The sequence below is a fragment of the Podarcis cretensis genome, assembly GCF_951804945.1.
Source record: "Podarcis cretensis genome assembly, chromosome: 1".
NCBI lineage: Eukaryota > Metazoa > Chordata > Lepidosauria > Squamata > Lacertidae > Podarcis > Podarcis cretensis.
This window is the reverse complement of record NC_137170.1, coordinates 104,869,612-104,891,958: the sequence shown is the minus strand read 5'-3', so window position 1 is coordinate 104,891,958 and position 22,347 is coordinate 104,869,612. Positions and strand designations below refer to the sequence as shown.

Sequence of the window (22,347 nt, the reverse complement as noted above, 5' to 3'; positions counted from 1 at the left end):
GCTCTGAAGTCTTTCATTTTACTTTGGAATAGCTCGCATTCTAAACCAAAAGAAAATCCAATAACATTTCTTAACAAGTAAACTGTCCAGAATATTGCATACTAAAAGAGCATTATTATTATTTTTTATGTTTCAGTAGCCATCAGCATTCTTTCAAAATGGCTAATAAAGGAATTAGGAGATACAAGAACTGTTGGCAAAGGTGTGTGCTCCATCCTGCCCCAAAATTACATATATCTATGTTTTAGGTCTCTTTCAGGCTTCATAAAGGGAAGGAGAACCATGTCTGAAAGCAAACTAACAGTTTAAATTTTCCTACTTGGTATTACTGTATATACTTGAGTATAAGCCGACCCAAATATAAGCCGAGGCATCTAACTGGGAAAACTTATTGATTCAAGTATAAGCCGGTTCACCACACCACAAACCTGGTGGTGGCGGCAGTAGTGGAGGGAGAACAAGCAGCCCGAAAGGGCTGCTTTCGGGCTGCTCGTAACTCCTCCACTGCCGCCGACAGCGGCAAAGGCAGAGGAGGAGGAAAGAGCAGCTTTTCGGGTCGCTCGTCCCTCCGCCACTACCTCCCTCGAGTGTAAGCTGAGGGGGGCTTTCTCCATAAAAAATGTGCTGAATAAGTTGGCTTCTACTCGAGTATATACGGTAGTTTCTCTGCAGTGTTAAAGTGCTCATATCAATGATTACTATGCCACATTTTATCAAGAGAAAGCATTCAAAACTGATGTGATAGACCTAGTCGGATTTTCATAACAACAAGTCTACAAGCCTCCTCCCACTCATGGAAAACTCCAGAAAATAGGGAAATTTATTTCAATCCCAAAAAGAATCACAATTATTTAAACTTTAAACTCACCTGACCATGTGTGTCACCTGCCGACTTCCCAGCCTCAAATTTTAATGCAAGGCCAAAGTCAGCAATACAAGCTGTAAGATTATTTTTCAACAACACATTCTTGCTTTTGATGTCCCTTGAAAAAAAGAAAACATGCACCAATATAAAAATTGCTACATAATCATAAAGCTTAAAAATACCTTGCTGAACAACACCTGCATATGTTTGAACCTCAGCTTAGATTTATTCATTAAGTGTAACTATCATCAGGGGCTCACAAATGTTGGCTTTTACAAAGCTGTAAGCAGTGATCGCCAGCAACCCTTGGGCCTTCTGAGTCCTGTACAGAGAAGGAAGGCTGTTTGCTCTTAAGGTGCATCTCTCTGCTGCAGCCCGTTCAAAATCCTAATGGGAAGGGAAACAAATCATTCCACCATTCCTCTATAGAGAATTGAGTAGAGGGCAGAAAGGAGAGGCAGTTTCTCTCCTAACCATTTAATATGAATTGGGGAGAGGATCCTGAACTCACGCTCATTCCATGCCATAATCACGGTTTGTTCTTTTTAAACGATTGCTTTCATTGGGCCAAGTGAAGGAATAGTAATGGTGTAAGAACTACCACAAGCCACTTCAGAGAGGTTTTCAGTTTGCTAACTTTACTTCACAAGCTTCACAAATCTGGGGCAGAAAGCTGGAGTTTCAGACCTTTTCTGTATTTGTGTGATTCTGCAAGGAGGCATGGGAAAACTAAAACCTGAACTCCCCTTGCCGTTGGGCACAACTCAACACAGGTAAACTATTATTTTTGTATTCTTCCTAAGCCCTAGTCTTAAATTGAAGAGGTGAAGGCACCTGCTGTTTTTAGCAGTAAAATACGCAGTCATATAATTAAAGAGTAACAAGTTTTCTTGCCCTTCAACGCCACAAGCATCTCCATGAGAAATACATTCATCCATCGAAACTAATATTGGTGTCTAGTTGCACTGCATATGTAATGGAAAAGTGGCTTTTCAGTCGAAGTATCACTATAATAGTATTTAAGAGAAAGAAATGTGTCAGATGGCACTTTCAAACTCACTTTTTAGAGTGGGGGGGTAGGGGGTGTCGCTTTTAGCCCCCCTTTTTTTAGCCCCTTCATTCCCTCAGATCCACACACATCTAGGCAAGCAAGAGGCATCACCAAGGTTCAAGGACATGTTCTATCCTGGCCAGAGCACTCCAGGAGGGCATAGTGAAGGCCCAGTGAGAGAGACGAGCTTAGGAGAATCCTGTGGACCAGATAAAGCAGTGGGGGGGGGGAGCATTTGGGTCCTGGGCCTGAGGTTCTCCTCCTCTTTCAGAACCATATTTATAAAGTGGCCTAAAGTTTTTTTTATGTGAAACCCTACCCCATCAGATGCGGTTGGAATTAGGTAAGTGAGATGGAAATTATACTATTTTAATTGTTTTTATTTTAATTATTTTATTTTAATGACGATGTTATCGTTTTAACTCTTTTTTATTTTCACCGTAATGAGTATTTCACACACTACAGTTGTAAATAAATGATATATAAACTGTCAAAATAAACATCAATTAAATTTGGCAACCAACACACAAATGTTGCTTTTCGTAACTCTAAACATGATATACTTCTTACAGTCATGCAATCACATAAAATAATACAACTACTGGACTTCTGAAGGATTGTGAAGTTAATTTATTCTGTTTACATTTAAGATGCAGTGACAGTTCAGCTAGTACAGTGGTACCTCGGGTTACATATGCTTCAGGTTACTTATGCTTCAGGTTACAGACTCCACTAACCCAGAAATAGTGCTTCAGGTTAAGAACTTTGCTTCAGGATAAGAACAGAAATTGTGCTCCGGCGGCACAGCAGCAGCGGGAGGCCCCATTAGCTAAAGTGGTGCTTCAGGTTAAAATAGTTTCAGGTTAAGAACGGACCTCCAGAACGAATTAAGTTCTTAACCCGAGGTACCACTGTATGTGAAATCTCTTACCTATGGGATATAGCTGGTTTGTGTCCATCTTTTAGACCAGGGATGTCCTCATGAAGGTATGCCAAACCTCTAGCCATACTTTCTGCAATGTGACATAGCTCATTCCATGAGACTACATTAGCCTTCAAGAAGTCAGTAAGCGAACCCTAAACAACAGAGAATAATTTTTTTTACATCTTACAGGTTTTCAACATAGTCCCCTCCCAAACCGGCTATAACAAGATATAGGTGTAAAACAACTAGTACAAGTGTCCCAGCTGCAGATCTTTGCAAGTGCTCCAATGTACACAAACATGTTTTTGACTAGCATAGGCTTCTCCTTATTCACTGCAATATCAAGACAGAGCCACACCATTTCCAATACTGCTGCAAGAAAGAAGTTTGCATACACATTTAGAATGCAGCTCTGCATGCCTGTTAGAGATGACATGGTAACTGTTTGATTTCCAATGTGACAATTATCCTGAACTCCCGTTCAGTCTAATTCTATCAGATTTACTCATAAGGGAAAAAATAGCCACTGGTAAGCTAGAACGGGCTTTAGAACTTGCATGGAAATTTCCAAGGAACATAGAGAATAGCACACACATTTAGGCACCCATCTTAATTACATCCACAGTTCTAAAACCATAGATACCCAAGATACTCTGTGCCTAAGATCATAGGGTAGGGAATGCAGTGGGAATACAGAGATGGTTTCACACCACAGAACTGTGGTGTTCAGTTCAGTTCAACAGAACTGAAAGTAGAATTAAAAGCCATTAGCTCTGTGGATATAAACCACACTGCATATTTGTTTGTTTTAAAGAATGGGAGGATAAACGTAATATACATATGGGGGGGGGGGGGACTTCGTGCTGAGCTTTTCCACCCCCAAGGTCCATAATACAATTTAACATTAGCCTAATATGGTAGAAGCAAGAATGCCCCCCTTTTTTGCCATATACATTCGCAGCAAACACTCATTGTTTGAGGGCCAGAACTACTTTTAATAGCCTGTTGAAGTACAGATGCTTTAGGACTATACCCCAAATCCATTTTCTTACAACAAACATTTTTTCAGAGGCGGTGGGCAGTAGGGAGCTGTTATGAAAACTGTAGTACTTGACAAAGACAACAAACCTTTTCATGAAACGCTGTTATTAGCCACAAATCAACATCAATGTTGGTGCCTCGTTTCTCAGCACCAATAAACTGTAGTATGTTTTCATGCTTCATTCCAGGCAAGCTGTATATTTCATATTCATTTTGCCATGACTGTTTGTCCTTAAAAAGAAAAAAAGTGTTTTAATATATTCAAAATGTTAATTAAAAATCTCTTCTACACTTTCATAACATTTCCCTAATTCACTGTCAAAAGAAAACCAGTCTTTTATACAATCATCCAATTAAGTACTGCTAATCTTTGCAATTTAGGAGACCTGGAAAATACGGACCTGTGTCCATTTAGACACAATGGGTTGGATACAGACTAGGAATGGTAACCAACTTATTTGTTCCATCAGGACAAGGATTTCTGCTTGTGCAATGGAGCTTCCCCCCCTCTTCTGGGTACCCCCAGAACAGATTTAGGGGGTGTAGGGGCAGAAGGGCAGGAAATTCCACTGTGCAAGTAGAAATCCTTGCACTGATGGAACAAGTTAGGATTGCAGTCTATGGGTTAGGTATCCAGCTAACCCTACTACATGGGAGTAAATACTGTTGATTTCATTGAGGCTTACTTCTTGAAAGGTAGGGTTAGGATTACAGCCCAAATTAGTTTCAATGAATTCAAAGGGGCTTACTCCCAGGTAAGTGAGGCTAGGACTACAAACTTAGTTGTAACTGAAATCAATGGAAATTAGCAAAAACAGCAACACTAACATCAAGGTGCCAGACCCTTAATGTGTGTCACATATGATAATAAACTTCATTTAAATCCCAGACAAAAAGCTGCTTTTCAAGTTAATAATAATAATTTATATATTTATACCCCGCCCATCTGGCTGGATTTCCCTAGCCACTCTGGGCAGCTCCAATTTCCGCAGTTAGCTTTGCATGGAGGGTGGGCATGCACTTTCGAAAGCTAAAGTCTCCAAACCACTCCGAAGTTCAGAGAGTCTCTGATGCAGCTCCATATCATGCCTTATTAACAGTGAAATCCAACTTAAATAAAATAGAATTATTCAAATTGCCCTGATTTGTCTCATAATTCATGGTACACCTAGAGCCTTTTGCACCCTAGATAGATAGGTAGCTAGATACTCATAGGTTGCTGTAATATTACTCTTTTCAGAACAGTGTAAGGAAGAAATTCCAGCATTTCTCTGGATTGTACATGTAACAATTTGCAAAGAAGTTCTAATTCACAGCAGTGTAGCACTTAATAAGGATATTTATATACCTGTATTGGGAATATTTTCACAGCTACATATTCATTTAACAACTGAGCTTTCCAGACACAGCCAAATCTTCCCCTAGCTTTGATCTCTAGTAATTGCAGTGGCTTCAGGCCCATCAGTGGTGATGGAGGTGGTGGTCCAGGATCCTAGAAACAACAGATATACCCATTAAACTCTAGTTTTCTGTACTACAATCCTCTAGCGTGGAGAAGGGGAAACATACACATTGGGGGGGTGGGGGCTCAAGTTCCGCCAATAAAATTTACAGCAGAAGGCAAACTGGGCTTTTAATACAGCAGTGTCCCAAACCTTACCAAGATCGTATTTGTTGAGATAATTGAATGGCTGCACCTGTGTCTCCTTGAAAAAAATATTTTTCAAAACACATTACAATAAGGAACCATACATCAGGCACCAAGTATTTCCTAGGGCACAGCTGAAACTATCATCCAAGAGAACTATTGAAGAACTCAAGTGGTCACCTGAGGCCCTTTAAGCTGCGTGTATCAGGTTCTGTAACATTCAGCATACAGGTTGTGACTACTCCTGCCAGGTGTAATTGCATGGCTAGATGAGATGGCAATACCACTTTTTAGGCATGCATACCATTTCATTTAAACACTATAAAATTATTTAACACTATAAAAACCTACAGTGCCTATTTTAGACATTTCCTATCTAAACAAACAGAGGCTTCCCTCTTCTATGAGGCAGTTTTGGTTGACAATTAATAGATAGATACACAAGACCAAATATGTGGAACAAATTTTCCAAATGATAACCAAGTTATGCAAATACATAAAGAGCAGTTTGTTTATCTATATCAGGCACGCCCATCAGGAAGATCATGATCCACTGGTAGATCACTTGACGTCTGTGGTAGATCACTGGCTCCCTCCAAAGAAGCTCAACATTTTTGCCCCCCCCAAACGGGGTCTTCCTCTTCCCTAAAAAAAAGCTAACCAACTTTGACCCGAACCCCCCAAAAGAGGGTAGATCACTGCCAGCCTTTAACTCTGTGAGTAGATCTCTGTCTCTTGGGAGTTGGCCACCCCTGATCTATATGGACTCCCACATCTGCTGTGCATATAACAGATATGTCCCCTCGATTCCCCATCCCACTATGTTGTATACATTGAGGGGAGAACAAGCCTTGGGCAGCCTTTGGACTCAGCCAGAGGGAAGGCAGTTGTTCAAATTTTATTCCTTCTTTCCTTTACTGAAGAGCTCCTTCTCAAAGAGCCAACTTCTACCTTTAATATGCAACTTCCTACCTAGCTTGCCTCGCCCTTACTCCAAAGGTGGGGAACCTCCAGCCCAAACTTGGGCCACCAGCCTTCCTTATTTGGCCTGAGAGGCTGTTTTGGGGAAGCCACACCAACCCAACCTACACAATTCAGGTGTGGGGTCACTAATGGCAGCCCTTCAAAGTACAATCGGGAGATTAATGCAGGCTCCCAGCTGTTCTTTTACTGGAGCAAGGTGCAGTCCTCAGCACCCATCAGGGCCTTGCTCAAGGAAGGGGATACGGTTTCCTTGGAATAAAAACCGCTTCTCAATGTGTTTATCCTTTTCACGTCAAACATTGATGGGCGGAGGGAGGCCAGGTCAATTTCATGTTCCCCCTCCCCACCCTGCTGCTGCAGGAAGTGAGAAAGAAGTATGCTTCCTACTCTCACTTCTTGCAGTCGGGGTGGGTGAAGACACCAAAGGGAAGCAAGGCTTTCTCCCATATGTTCCTACCCCTCTGCAGCTGTCACTGTGCAAATTTGTCAGTACCCTGAACACACCCTCCATTCAATTCCAAGCTCTGATCTTTGCAGCACAGCACAGCAAATGTTAAAGCTGGCAAGAGGTTAAACTAATGAATTGCTGTTTCTGTAGCTCTCTTTACTAGCCCCTGCATAAAAGGTTACAAAAGGGCAACTTTCAAATATATTATGGGGTTCTGCTTTCTGACTTTAGCAAACTGAATCAAGCCATTAATTTATTTCCTTTACCAATGATAATCTATGAATTACAGTCATAGTCAAACTACTACTAGCATTTATTTCACATTTTCTGGATATTTTCTTCTAGCAACATGCCATAGCTATAAAAACAGGAGTTACTAATAACTAGTAAATCCTCATTGAAAACAAGAAGCAAAGCAGTGTCAATGAATATTAGTATAGATGGATAATAACTGATAAATACAGAATATGCAGAACCTTTAAAAACAGATTCAGTTAAATAAGTTCTCTATGTAATAAACAACTCATCTGCCTTCAGATATATTTCATGGAAGGGGAGCATGAATATGTGTTCAGATAAGAGGTGTACAAAATGCAAATCTTATGTAAGCCTATTTCATTGCCAAATCCCAATCATGACAACAATAGATTTAATGCAAAATATACAATGGAACAAATTCAATGGTCATGATTGAAATGACTGCTTGACTAGCTTTACATACCCAAAGGTCCTTGGTCTTATGTTTTCCAAATTCATGCTACATGTCAAAACTTATCAATGTAACACAGTTTTCTCTTATTGTCTCCACTTTTCCAAAAGCACCCATAAAAGTTGTAAAGAACAGCATATATGTCAATATAAAATTTGACCCCAGAGAATATAAATTCCATGTTGATTGTAGTTGGCACAATGTTAGGATTATTCTACTTAAAATGCTGGGGTATGCCACTACAAGTCATAGCCACATAGTGTGATACAGAAACAAAGAACAATTTGTAGGAACGAAATTTAGCTGTACTTTCTAGAATTCCCATATATGATTATTTTTTAGCTCAAACATTTATAAATGCCCAGGTCCTGCTCCAGTCTACAACTCCACATATCCATGGCTATGAATAAAACAATGCCTCTTACCTCTATCATTATATGAAAGGCGTGCTTGTAAAGAAGAACACACAGGCAAAAGAATATTACTTCATACAGCCAAAATTAAGTACAAGCTTATGAAAAGTGATAAAAGGAAAGCACTAAAAAGTTACTGCTAAGATTTTGTATAGATCTCTTTAAGAAAAATCAAGAACTAAAATCACCCAAGAATTTACATTAATTCTCCACTGACTGTAAGAGATGCAGCAATAGTTACAGTACAACACAAATGAAATTTCAGTATTTAATATCATGTATTTAGAATCAAATGCTGAAATTGATATTTTATAAAGTTTCCACAAAATAACCCATGTGAAATAAATCCGAGCATGCTTCCATTGTCGCAGAATCTCAGTGACGTACTACAATGCAGTCGTAGCACTAGTGAGTTCAATCCAGGTAGAAAATGAGATATGAAAGCTGAGATATGGCCACAACAATGGAATGTCTAGGCACACTTTTTTTATAACAAGAATACAAAGCTGAAAATGAATGAACTGCAGCTAAAATATAATGTTCATTTTTCACATGGTCTAGTCCTTCCCCTGCCCACCCCCCTTATATTCTTAAGAGGGTCTCTTCTCCAGTCTTCAGAGAGCGGCTGGAATTTGGGAGGCAGAAAAAGGCCCTCCTTTTCTTCCACTTTCCAGTTTTAATCTGAAATCTTAGGCGCAGTACTGCGCCCAGAGCTCAGAAACTGCTTGTACTAATGAAATTCCTTGTTGCAAAACATGCGTAGGACAATGTGAGTTTCGAACATGGGTTCAATCACCGATTAAACAGATGATTTTATAGACATTACTATGAACTTTTCAACTTTTCTAAAGTAATATGCAAGTATGAAGAATTTGATATGTTTCTACATTACACCAGAGGGCAGCATTGCATCATCTAATGGTAGCTTAAAAGATTCTGAAGCAAGATCCAAAAATACGAAGAAAAACAAAAACAACTCTATTTTAACTTTCTTTTTAAAGTGAACTTTTACTTTTAGAGTTAATACTTCTATTCTGGGAGGTCAACTAAAAAAATGTTATAAATGCACTGTTTTCTCCCAATTTTGTTCTCTGACTTGCTATTAAATTACTCTGAGTTAAAACCCTCAGTTTCATTTAAGTTTTATGCTGGCAATGACTGTACAAACTCCAGAGCTTCTGAAACAAAATCTGGAGCCTAAGGTATATTTTTTAAAAAACCTTTAAAACATTTATGTCCTATTTATGGATTCTCGCTTATTTTTGAAAGATCATTTGTATTTAGTTCACTTTTACTTGAGCACCAATGGGAATGAGCAATTTATTAAAAAAAAATACAAGAAATGAAGAAAATAAAAAGGTGGCTACAAACCACATTAACCACCTACAGTGGTAATATGCAACCCTCATATTACTAAATACCAACCTAAAATAGTAATTTAGTAAAAGACCAACAGTATGACAGTTTTTACAAATACGAACAAAAAGGCCTAGATCCTGCTGACAAGAGAAGTGGGATATAATTTACAAAAGAGGACATCCTCCTTCATCTCTGGATGGAAAAGAAATATAAGGGTTCACTGGAAAGAGTAGAGCTGCAGAGAAAAAGACAGGGGGTACAGGACAAAGCTGAAAAAGAATCCAGACAGAGAAGAGGATGGGAAAGGAAAGGAACATGTAATGCTAGGAACAGAATCACAATATCGAAAAGCTTTGTTCAGAGGATAAACTGTCCAACACCAAAATCTATCAGTACAGCAAGGAATAATGTGCAGAACAACACCATTTCTGAAATGCTGCAACTATTTCTATTTGCAGTGCCGATACACTTACACATTTTAGATATACTCCAACACATCTGCTAAGTTCAGGCCATTATTATATTGATATTTTTGTACTGCATATGTATTTTTATATTATACACCAGCAATATGTATAATATAGGCAGCCTTGAGAATGTAATATTTTAAATAAAATAAATATTAAGTTAGTAATAAACTGAAATTTTATGTTCAGAGAATGAAAGGAGGCATCAGTTTAGAGTGAGGAAGAAGATTACAAAATCTAAAAAGCTAAGTCTTCTTGCTTGAGCTGTTTTTAATTGTTTTAATGATTTTTGTTGTTTTCATTTTACTGATTTTCTTTTTCTTTCTTATGTCATGCTGTAACCTGGTAATGACAATGATGAAAGGCGGGGTATACTTTAAAAAAATAAATGAACAACTAATACGTATGACAGTTAAGTACTAAGAATAAATTATTATTTTTTTTAAAAAATGTAATGCCACAAAAGTAGAAAGAAAGAAAGAAAGAAAGAAAGAAAGAAAGAAAGAAAGAAAGAAAGGCAGACCTTTTAACCCATTCCACAGCAGCATGAGACGACAGGCTTTGAGAATCAGACTTGCACTATCCCTCCACTTTGCACTTTGTGTTAGGACACTCTTGAAACATGGAAATACTCCAAGTTTCCCATGACTGTTGCTTTTATTGTCATGGAAAGACCAACTTCATTTCACCACTTTCATTTTTAATCAGAACCATGCTTTTAAGTGTTTGCAACACAAGCTTGGTTTAACAATAAATTAAGAGAAAGATGAGCCACTTTTAAAGGAACCAGAACAGTAAATAAACTCCGCTTAGCTACTAAGAATGATTTTGCACATTCAATTTAAGTAATAGCCACCATGCAACAGCAGATGCAGGCTAGCCTTATGAAACCCAGTATCCTCACATTAACTAGCTCCCGCAAAATTGTTTTATGACAAGATTTATTCATCAAATTACATATGTAAACTTTTAAACACAGCTGGTTCATAGAAAACAGAAGCTTATAAAGTTATCTATAAACCATCAGCTACTATTGCAAAATTCAAAACTTTCTTTCCTGAACTGAGCTGCATTTTTGAACTGCTGAAAACTGCAGCTGAAACATGTAATAGAGACCAATCTATGAGGAAACTGGGTGTAGTGGAAAGAAGATCTCTGAAAACTTCCGAAATTAAGCAGCCTATTTAAACCAACATAAAGGAGATTCTGGTGTGGAGGTACATTTTAAAATTATTTCTCTCATGTGCTCTCTCAACCTGCACACTTTTGAGAAGGACTGTACCACCTGAACACGCTTAAAATAGCCCTCAAACTAGAAGAAATCACTGTGCAGCAGCAAACACTGACAGCAATTTAGTTCTTAACAGTGTTTACGCAAAATGATTCCAAATTGGTCAGCTAAGAGAGATACTTCATAAAAATGAGGTAGTGCTCATCTCCAAGGGAAACCATTTGAGCTTTAGGCTTTTAATATAAAAAAGACCAGTATATCATGAACAATTCCTTTTCCATTGAAATAATCCTAAACATATGGGCACCTTCCTTACACTTGGTGCACCTCATCTGTACTCTTGCATTAATGAGTTTACATCAAAAGCTCTACATCTAGCCAAATTTCTGCAACAAAAATGCTAATAAGAATCTGTATATTATTACCAATAATATTTTATAGGATCGCGTCCATTGTAGGATTCAATCCTATAAAATCTGTATCATAGGAACAATTCTTTTTTAAAAATCAGATCATGTTGATTTTCTGATTTATAAACACAATAGGTAGTAATCAATGCTAGTCCAACTCAGACTAGACCTACTCAAGTTAATGGCCATGACTAACATGCATTGATGTGTGTGTGTGTGTGTATGTGTGTGTGCGCATGTGCGTGCGTGCGTACATGCATGCAAATGTGTACATGCACACATATAACAACAACAACAAGTAGAGACAAAAAGGAAGTAAAGGCAAAAGGGAAGTTAATTTTAAAAACAGGCGATTCCAGAGAAACCAAGATAATATGTATCAGCACTGAATAATGCACTAGTTGAAACAAGCTCAAGTGGTAATCATAGCTTCACCAAAAGCATCACCTCCCTTGTCACAGATTGTATCCACTTCTAGCTATCTGACAGGACATTCAGAGCTTCCTGGTTGCATGCACAGCCAAAAGACTTGCTTTTATCTCAGCTTATTAAACAAGACGACTAATGCTTGAATACAATCAAATTATTCACCACCATGTGTAAAACTTGTGTGCCCTGCCTTTACGACACATATAACAGACTGTCTCACTTTTAATTTTAGTTCAGTAAATTTAAGTTTTAATGAAATGGATTTTTTCTCCAGTGACTTTCTATGCTACAGGTTGTGAAGTAAGCACATTCTGAATTCTGAAACAATGCTGCAGACATCAGTCACTAACTAGCAGCCATGGGGGCATGGCAAAACACAAAATTACAATACTGCCTCTAACAGTGGAAGTGGAACATAACCTTATATTCCATGAATTTGTCTCATCCTCTTTTAAAGCTATTCAAGCTGATGGGCCACTACTGTGGGGCCATCCTGTGGGAGTGAGTTCCATAATTCCAACTATGCAGGGAGTGAAGAAGTACTTTCTTCTAGAGTAACATTTCTTAAGATGCTGCTAGATTCTAATGTTAGAATAATAGGGACTCAGGTGGCGCTGTGGGTTAAACCACAGAGCCTAGGACTTGCTGATCAGAAGGTCGGCGGTTTGAATCCCTGCAATGGGGTGAGCTCCCGTTGTTCGGTCCCAGCTCCTGCCCACCTAGCAGTTCGAAAGCACGTCAAAGTGCAAATAGATAAATAGGTACCGCTTTGGTGGGAAGGTAAACAGCGTTTCCATGCGCTGCTCTGGTTCGCCAGAAGTGGCTTAGTCATGCTGGCCACATGACCCGGAAGCTGTACGCCGGCTCTCTCGGCCAATAAAGCGAGATGAGCCGCAACCCCAGAGTCGGTCATGACTGGACCTAATAGTCAGGGGTCCCTTTACCTTTACCTTTTAGATTCTAATGTTTAATACTTCCAAGACCAAAACCTACAAGTTTGTTTTTTAAGTCTAAAATCTCTGTACTTTTCTAATGAATGAATCCCAGAAGATAGAGATGAAGTTTACAATGGATTAGTTATGCAGAACATTCAACCACCATCCTGGCAGTCACTTCAGGGAACAGAGGACACCTTCATTCATGCAAGGGCTGGGGAAGAAGCCCCCAGTTTCCACAAACTCCTTTCTCTAGTTGAAGACTTCCACACCACATGCTGACACTCCCAAAACTCTCAACAGAGCAAGACGTTGCAGTGAAAATGAAAAGCTAGGGAAGAAGCCACCGCTGAAGAACTCCACTCATACTTCTTTTGATCCTAGTCATTAGATCCAGTCACTCATCATCATTTTTCTGCAACAAATGAATTCAGATCAAAACAACTGGCTTACCTGGGTTGGTACAAGTACTGGAGGATATGCTAATTTGTGGTGTCGGTACATCCAAAATGAAACCAGTATGATCACTGCAATTCCCATTATAGGCACAAGAGAATAAAGCAAGGTACTGAAAAGGGGTGGTTTAGATGCAACAGGATTGGAAGTAGCTGCAGGGGAGAAAAGTTCCCAGTTAGTCTTCTGACAGTGTAATACCAAGCAGAAAAGTACCGATTCTTAAAAATAGAGAAAAGTAAAATGGACTTCATATGAAACAGAGCATCATGATATCAATGGATTAAATCAGATCAAAGGTTAAACACTGAAAGGTTTAAGCTCGCATTTCAACTTTGATTTAAGATGCTTTCATTGTGCCCATTTATTCATTTATACTTGACATATGTTATGAGACTTGAAAGCTTGTGTTGTATCTCATCAGCAGAATTTGCTCCAGAAAGCAGTATCACTTTATCTCCCATGTGTCAGACACATAACTACTTTAAGACCCTCTAAGGATACTTAAAAATAGTTCCCAAATTTAAGAATGATCAAAATGCTTAAATTCTTGCTGAGAAGTTATTTTCAGTATGAATCAATGACAAAGTGAATGTTAAGAATAATTTTACCCTTTGTGTTTTAAGTACTAAATTTAGCAAAACGTTATATAAAGTAGCTGTTTAGTGTTTGCCAGTTCATATTTACCACTTGCATTCAGTGAAAAGTTTATTGATTTTGCAGGAATATCTTTGAATTTGATTCACGCTATTTTCAGAACATCTAATTTAGTCCATTTCAGCCACAATGTTAAACCATAGTTTAGTGTTATGGGAATGAGCCTCACACCTGCTCACTTCCCAGTCCTCCTCTGGTATGGCCAAAAGACTTGAAGAATATCTCTTCCAGGTTTCAATTAACTGATGTTGGTTACATCTGAACAGGAAACTTTGGTTAGTTTAAACAAGCCAGTATGACAGACCACTGTTTGACCCCAGCTTGTTTCAATATAACCAGGAGTGGCAAACCTGTGGCCCTCCAGGACTCTTACTCCCATTGGCCCCAGTTGTCAAAAGGTTATTTACCCCTGCAATAAGCATAGTTTGAACTACCAATGCAACAAAATGGAAGTACACACTTCCACTCTTCTTTTCACAGTGATGTATCAGGAAAGAGATGAGGAAGGAAAGGGAACAGGAACAGAACACCCAATGGCCTCCATGGTTTGTTCTTATTGTTGTTCCTGTAAATATGATTACATTATGTCCAAACTGAACCACTCGCATCACTGTGTATAGACATCTATTATGATCAGTGACCAAGACATGCAATTGTTACAAAGGATATTTATGGACTGAAGACCGTTGGAAACACAGCTATTTACAAGCATGTAGCTTTTAATGTTAAAAAGTCCTTCTGAAATTGGATAACTGATATTTCATTTGAATGATTATAAAAGCTCTTATTAACAGAAGTTCTCTTAAGATCAACACAAATAAGTGAGGGAAAATAACATTTCTCAATGTTGCAGAAATTGAACTGTGACTAACCGTGACTAACTAGAAAAACTGAACTTACGTTGTGTGACCTCCATTTCTGGAAAGTAGAAAAAATGTTGATTGCACATGTTGCCTTCACAGCAGCAGAAAAACACATCAGGACTGTCCTTCTTTTCTATACAGTCGGTTCTGAAAGGGTTTAAAACCAGTTACTCATCTTCATTTTACAATGGTATAAATACACAGACATGACTCTTCAGCAACTAATGCAAAATAATAAAATATCTGCTTTTAAAACATCGCGTCATGAATCTACATTTGAATATTCTTGTTGCAGGTGTTTAAACCAGATCTGTACCAACTTTTCATTTGGCTCATTTATTGTGCTGTAAGGTGATGTTACAGAATGCATGACATTTTCCCCCAAGCAACAGGTTACCTTTCACTACAAAACTGTGATCCATTCACCACTCTTAGCAAATCACTCTGCCCATTGCTTCCCTTTTCATACTGCTGCAGATCATGCTGTGCATATTGCTGTGGACCTTTAAAGTCCTAGGAGCCACTTTAAAAGACATATAGAGGCTGATCTGCCTCCATCTCTGCCAAGAAAGAAGAACTGTGTGTACTATAGAATGCCTCCTTTCAAGTGGCAGGTGCAAAACATTTTGTTAAAAGGAACTTCCATTTCAGCTGAACCTTAATTTAAAGTATGAATCAAAGTAGCTTCTTTTCAGACTAATTTTGGCATGTCATCCTTCCCCAACCTGGCACCCCCTGGATGTTTTTGGAAAGTGGACAGGAGCTTTCATAGTCTGAAAACTATGGAACTTGCACCAATTAAGAATGGACTGAAAATATGCTACTGTGATTTCACACTTTGTATTTTACTACATCTCTTCTCTTGTTTTAATTTAGTTTAACACGTTAACTGATCCACTGTTATTATTTTTACACTATCTTATACAGAAGAATCAGAACATATTCACCCAGGATACTGTCCCGTCCCCCCACAAATACAATGAAATTCATCCACCTTTTAATATCACAAATTAATTATCTACCCACCTACATTTTAAAATTACTCTCTATATAAGTATACTTAGAAGTATATCTACATAAGTTACAGGGTTCAATCCTGATAATGGATGGTGCCTCAACCCCATTTTCAGGGACTCTGCACCCACTTCCCCTTTCTCAGCTCTCTCCCACCACAGCCTGCCATATTCAGCAGAGTATATCCTTCAAAAGAGGATCTGCAGGACTTGGGAGAGGAAGACGTGATAACTCAGTTTCTGTTAGCCCTTGGATATATAAGTGAAAGCCTCCTTTTGAAAAGCTGACAGAAAGTTTATCTCCAGGTATTGGGGGCGGGGGGGGGGAGATCCTATCAGTGCTTGCACTTTTTCACTCCCACCTCTAATAGCACAGTAAGTCTTGATGTGGTGGCTTCTGAAGGGAATCTATTCCAAAGGGAATCTATTCCTTCTGCCATCCCCAAAGGTACCCCCCCCCCCAGTTTTTAAAAACAGACAGAGCAAAAAAATATCACTATCCTTGCGTATCTTGTCTGGCACAACTTAAAATTCTGGTACTAAATATGAGTAGAAAGTAATATTAATATATCAGTCCACTAAAACTAGAATGAGTAAACTTCTAAATTAATGGTTTCATTCAAACAGCCGCTATCTGTTGATGAACAACAAGGAATCTTGTAGCACCTTAAAGATCAGAATTTGTGTAGTAAACATTTGCCCCTGCATATTGAGTAGACAACATGCTTTCTGTTCCTTTAACAGCTATGGTATTTATTTTCAATTACATTAATAAATTAAAATAATAATAATAATAATAATAATAATAATAATAATAATAATAATGAAAAAGGTGGTGGTTTGTGACAACGCAGACTTCTGTATGTTTGAATGTATGTTTGCCAGCACCCTAAAGTTACAAATGGCAAGTGCTGAGATAGTGACACTCAAAAAATTGGGTTGGCATTACATTAAAAGGCTCTGTAAGATAAAGACGCTCTCGGTTTGAAGCAGCCCAATTGAACTATAAGCTGTGCAGACTTTATTCAAGCATTACTTTTTAAACACATACATGAATAACAAATGAAAAAGTAGTATTAGTTAGCTTGCCTGTCATAACAGTTAATATCGTCCAGCCAGCAACCCTTTTTCACAATTTCAACAGTTCCAGAAATATTCTTCCATGTTGCAAAGCAATGTCGTCTTTTATCTTTATCACCGTAACACAGTTCAATGCCACTGCGATTTGTTTTATCGGTTTCCCAATTAGCATTGTAGAAGATGCACTCCTGTGTCTCTGATCTGCCTAGTATGGCACCTACATGGGGAAATCAATTACAAACCAAGTTATTCAATAAGGTTGCAACGTGTTTTGGGTGTTCAGAACAAAACAGCATTAAATTTATCAATACTATATACGTATATTCTTCACCATTTATTTATTTATTTATTTACAAACGTGTTTATATACGGCTATGTCATTTTTAAAAAACCAGATGATTAAAGCAATAAAACATAAAACCATACAATAAAAACCATATAAGTTAAGACATCAATTAACAATTGGGGAAGAATGGATTCTTAATTCCATGCATAGGCTTTGCAGAATAGAAACCTTTTCAGCAGGCATTTAAAGGTTAGCACAGAAGATGCCTGCTGAATCTCTATTCCACAGGACTGGGCTGGTGACATTAAAGGCTCGATTTCTTGTTGTCAAATGAGCCTCACCAACCTGGGGAACGGCCAATAACACTCCCGCAGATGATCTCACTGGTCAAGTTGGGATACAAGGGACCGGCAAATCCTGAGATACCCTGGACCTAAGGTGTTCAGGTAGTTTAGGTTCTGTTCCCAGTACTTATGATTTTACCTCAACTTGGCATGCATCTCAAACTGTTTTTAAAGTAAATAAATAAAAAGTAGCAGAATAATTGTTGTTTTGAACTATTGTTGTTTGACAATTGTCGTTTGACAAACTACAAACACTAGCAAAATAAGGTTTCTTGCTGAAATGTTTTTAGAACAGAAGTAACATTTACGGAACAGTAGCCCTCTTAAGAAATAGACTATAAAAGAACAGATTTCAAAATATGTAACTGTCTCGCATATCCAGCTGGAGCCCTCTACTATAGGGAATGGATCTGATGTTGTTGGAAAATTGTGGAGTTACAATAGAAATGTCACCAATGAGACTTTTTGGCATGACACTGAAGTTCTCTAATTATTTATCATGAAAGGTAACCAAAATATTTGAATTTTTCTCATTATCTGAAACTCAAATACAGGCAGCAACTGTTTTAGGCTCGTCCGATATGTGTGTGATCGCACACACGCACATTGTGCCAAACCCTGAAGTGAGCCAAAAAATCACAAAATGGGTGGGTGGGGGCAGAACAAGGGTGTCTGCAAGCTTTCCCAATGGGCGTTCCAATTATATGCGATTTCACATAAGCACATGCGCCTTGGAATGTATCCCCCACATAAATTGGTCACTGTCTGTACATATTCTAACAATCCCACCAATCAGTGGGATCCATCATCTATAAATGTAGCACAAACCTAAAGCAATCTGGTTTTGTTACTACTGAATTATGTTTACATAATCGGTGCGACAATACATTTCAACTCATTTTAATCTTGCAAAGAAGGGGCAATTCACCCAGTGACATTTATTAAGATTCTTTAGTCAATAATTCTTTTATCTCTAAATAAAACCACAGACAAAATTGCAAAGCTAACATGAAGGACCTGTTTTTGAAAAGCCCCACTAGAAATCAGTCATCTGAAGTAATCAATGGAGAAATCTAGACACATTTTTCCAGAATGTGGAAAAAATGAAGATTTTTTAAAGTGGACTAACAGCTGAGAGATCAGTATTAAAATCACAACTTAGTCATGAAGCTCACGCTGTGACCTTGGGACAGCTACTCTCCATCAGCCTAACCTACCTCAACAGTTTGTTCGAAGGATAAAGGGGGAGAAGAATATTCATGAATTTTCCACCCTGAACTTCTTGGAGGAAAGAATGGATAAATAGAACACTGTTAAAAGTATACTACAAATAAAATGTTTTTCTCCAGCCTGCTTGTTCCTATTCTTGAATTGGGGTAGGAGGATAGGTTTGGAAACATGAAAAACTCCTAAAAATAAACAAGAGGTCTGGGACATATTCAGGCCCAGACTGGGCTCTACATGAAGGTCCTGAGCAAATCGGGTGTGTGATTATCTGCTGAGAGAGGCTTGACTGGTTGAGTTGTACAGGCAGGGTGCGATCCATGTTCCCATAATACGTATTTGCTTTGCACAATGAGTTCTCATCTGAACCATTCAAAAAATAAGCTCAAATGATTAAGTAAAAAATAGATAGTGTAGAAAGACTCGCACTGTGTGCACCATTGCTGTCTCTTAACAAGTCTTGATCAAAAACAACATGCCTGAACTAGTAACCACACCTTTCCCCTGGCTAGCTACAAAGAATGTACTTTTAGTTGTGTGGAGGTGTGGCCTTGCTCAGCATGCTCAGAACAGAAGTACTGAGTTCCCAGGTCTAACAAAAGGATAGACCTGTTATATACATCATACAGTTGCCATCATGACAACAAGAGAGAGCAGGAAACTTCACAACCAGGACCAGGAGCCAGTAGCTCTGATAAGATACAAATTCATTACCAAGGTTTTTTTCTGCCTAGAACAGTTGAGTGGGTCCTCATGGCCACAGCAATAATTTTGGGTTGAGATTGGCTGAGTGGTACAGAGACTAGATTGGCCAGAAATGTCTTTAGGAGGAGCCTCTCAAATTTCAAATGGATTGTGGAATGGTGTACAGAATAAAGAGTATGGGCTTTGAGATTTGGGAAAATTCTTTAAAAACTGAAAAAACATTTCAGTAAGTAGGGCTAAGCCCTGGTTGCCCTGATGGACCAGCCTCCACTCTTACTAGAGATGATAAAAATAAAAAATGAAAACACAAAAAATAAGGAAAGGGAGGAGTGGGAATAATTTGACTACTTTCCAAATGTTTTTAAGTGTCTGACAAAATCTTTACCAGTTAAGCAAAATGTTTTGTCTTTTACTAAATCACGAATCTAATCTGTTTAAATTTGCAGCTCTAATTTGGCCCAATATGCATAAAAACAAGTTGGAAAACCCACGAAATGCCAAAACCACAACCACTCAACAATAAGCCACCACAACCCCACAAGTGTCTACTTATAATGTGTCCTTTGAGCTTGAGGTCATGGGCCAAATGCTTTCCTGTCCCCCTCTCCAAGTGGATCTGCATGGTGAAAGTCATCTATGCATTCACAACAGCTTAAGTTGTGTTTTGGGTCGTATCCAATGATGACTTTCTTTCTGCTTGTGAGCGGCAGGTAAGCCAATTTCACCTACCTATTGCAGTATATACCACAGATTGCAGGGGGGTGGGGTTGAGATCAGATACAAATCCAATGCATACAGCTGCCCTTAGAGGAGGTACAATGTCGAGGTGTTGTACTCATTAGTCAAGTCAAATTCTTGATCTTATCCCATTGGTAGATTTTCTCTATTTTGCCATCATTTGAAGTCTCCACTGCCATATACCTTCTACACCATCTTATCTCAATGCTTGGTTATTATTTTTCTTACTGACAGTTAGGTATGTCGTTTGTTTTTTGCTCCCTTCCAAATCATCTCTTATATCCATTCAGACATTCTTATTCACCTTCTTGTTTCAGCTCTAAACATTCTTGATCAACTCTTGCCCTATGCTACACATCTTGAATTATCTCTTGTGTCTTTATATCAGTTTACAAGTTTGTTCACATTGCAGCCTAGTTTAATTTCAACAGAATTTCTGTTTAACAACTCTTCTTTAGTCTTGAGAACCTCCACATATATTTGCCTGCTTAATAAGGGACTTTCAGAACTTTAAAAATGGCTAGAAGGGCGGGCTATTGTAACACAATCCAAGTAATCTCTCGTGTGTTACCATGGATGTTGAGAATTTCCCCCCATATTTTCTTTTTCCTTCAATATCTTCCCAAGACGCCTTCAGAAGGGGGAAGCAAACTGAGGAGTTCCATACATCAAGCTGTATGGTTGTTTATAAAACATATGCTTAAATCTGGATATTTCAAGAATTGTTATAAACCTATTTCCCGGGGGTAGGGATCAGAGGACTGACCGTAGAAGTGTAAGATTGGGCCCAACACATCAAGTCAAAGAGGCACATCAACAGCAGCTATCTGCAAACCCAATTTGGATCTTGAGTGCAGAATGGGAAACGTCCCCCAGAAAATGATAAAGTTCTTAATATAAATAATGACAACTTTGGCAACAAAACAAGTAATGGCAAATTTTCTACAAAATAGTACTGAAAACATTAAGTAGTGTTTGCACTGCAGATTTATTTAAAAACATACAAGGGGTTATATCTAAGAGAGAAAAAGTTAACAAGCCAACCAAGTCTAAAATGAATGCTATTAAATATCCATTAAGTCAATTAATACAGTGGTGCCTCGCAAGAAGAAAATAATCCGTTCCGTGAGTCTCTTCGTCTAGCGTTTTTTTCGTCTTGCGAAGCATCCCTATTAGCGGCTTAGCGGCTATTAGCGGCTTAGAAAAAGGGGGGGGAGGGGAAAAAACTCGCAAGACGTTTTCGTCTTGCAAAGGAAGCCCATAGGGAAATTCGTCTTGCGAAGCGCCTCGAAAAACGGAAAACCCTTTCGTCTAGCGGGTTTTTCGTCTTGCGAGGCATTCGTCTTGCGGGGCACCACTGTATAAGCAAGCATCAAATTTATCTATGATGTTTTGAGATATTTAGCCCAACCCAAGGATGCTTGCTTTTTATTTCTCATCCCTATAAAAGCAATTAATACAACAGGATTACCATATGTTTGTTCTCTTGATAAAGAATGTATTTATGAATGCTGTAAAAGCAGTGTTGCTGTTTTGTTTTTGTTTTTTTTATTTTTTACACTATGGCAGATTTTAACAGCTGTGTGCATTTCTATTACTAAAAATAGATGTGAATAAAAGTTTTAGAATTTGAACACATTGTCAAATGTAATTGAAAAATATCCATCTACAGGCAACGACCAACTGTGTGTGGGTTACTTTTCAGACCCCCCCCAACACGTCAGGGGGGCCTGCGTAAGGCTGTCCCACCCCATTCTGCCCCCTTTTTTGACTTTCTTATGACTTTTCAGGGCACTTTTTGGTTCCGTGTGGTCCCACACATATTGGATGCGCCTAAAACAGGCGCTGCCTATGCCACCAAACATGCTTTATCTCATGCATAAAACATCACCTTCCTTCTCTCCACAGCATGCCCCCCCCCAGATCTTGAGCAGATGTGGAAGGGTGTGCGAACTGCAGAAGAGGAAGCTGGATTGCATAAGTTTGCTTGCACAAAGTAGGAGACCGCATAGTTTTAATGAATAATCAAACCTATTTTTTTCTTAGACTGGTATACTTCAGAAAAAGCT

At 38.5% G+C, this 22,347-nt stretch overlaps 1 protein-coding gene across 2 annotated transcripts in view; it reads right to left on the bottom strand.

Moving 5' to 3' along the window:
* The window catches only part of ACVR2A (activin A receptor type 2A), a 62,228-nt gene that overhangs the window by 6,301 nt on the left and 33,580 nt on the right, over positions 1-22,347 (bottom strand). Inside the window, exons 2-9 of one of the 2 annotated variants that reach the window (XM_079993770.1) lie at positions 16,991-17,198; positions 14,926-15,035; positions 13,369-13,523; positions 8,097-8,120; positions 5,231-5,374; positions 3,970-4,113; positions 2,848-2,993; positions 869-983 (exon numbers count right to left, since the gene is read on the bottom strand). In XM_079993770.1, coding sequence (XP_079849896.1) covers positions 869-983; positions 2,848-2,993; positions 3,970-4,113; positions 5,231-5,374; positions 8,097-8,120; positions 13,369-13,523; positions 14,926-15,035; positions 16,991-17,198 — 1,046 coding nt within the window. The remainder of the gene's footprint in view (positions 1-868; positions 984-2,847; positions 2,994-3,969; positions 4,114-5,230; positions 5,375-8,096; positions 8,121-13,368; positions 13,524-14,925; positions 15,036-16,990; positions 17,199-22,347) is intronic. The other variant, XM_079993771.1, reaches the window with a different exon arrangement.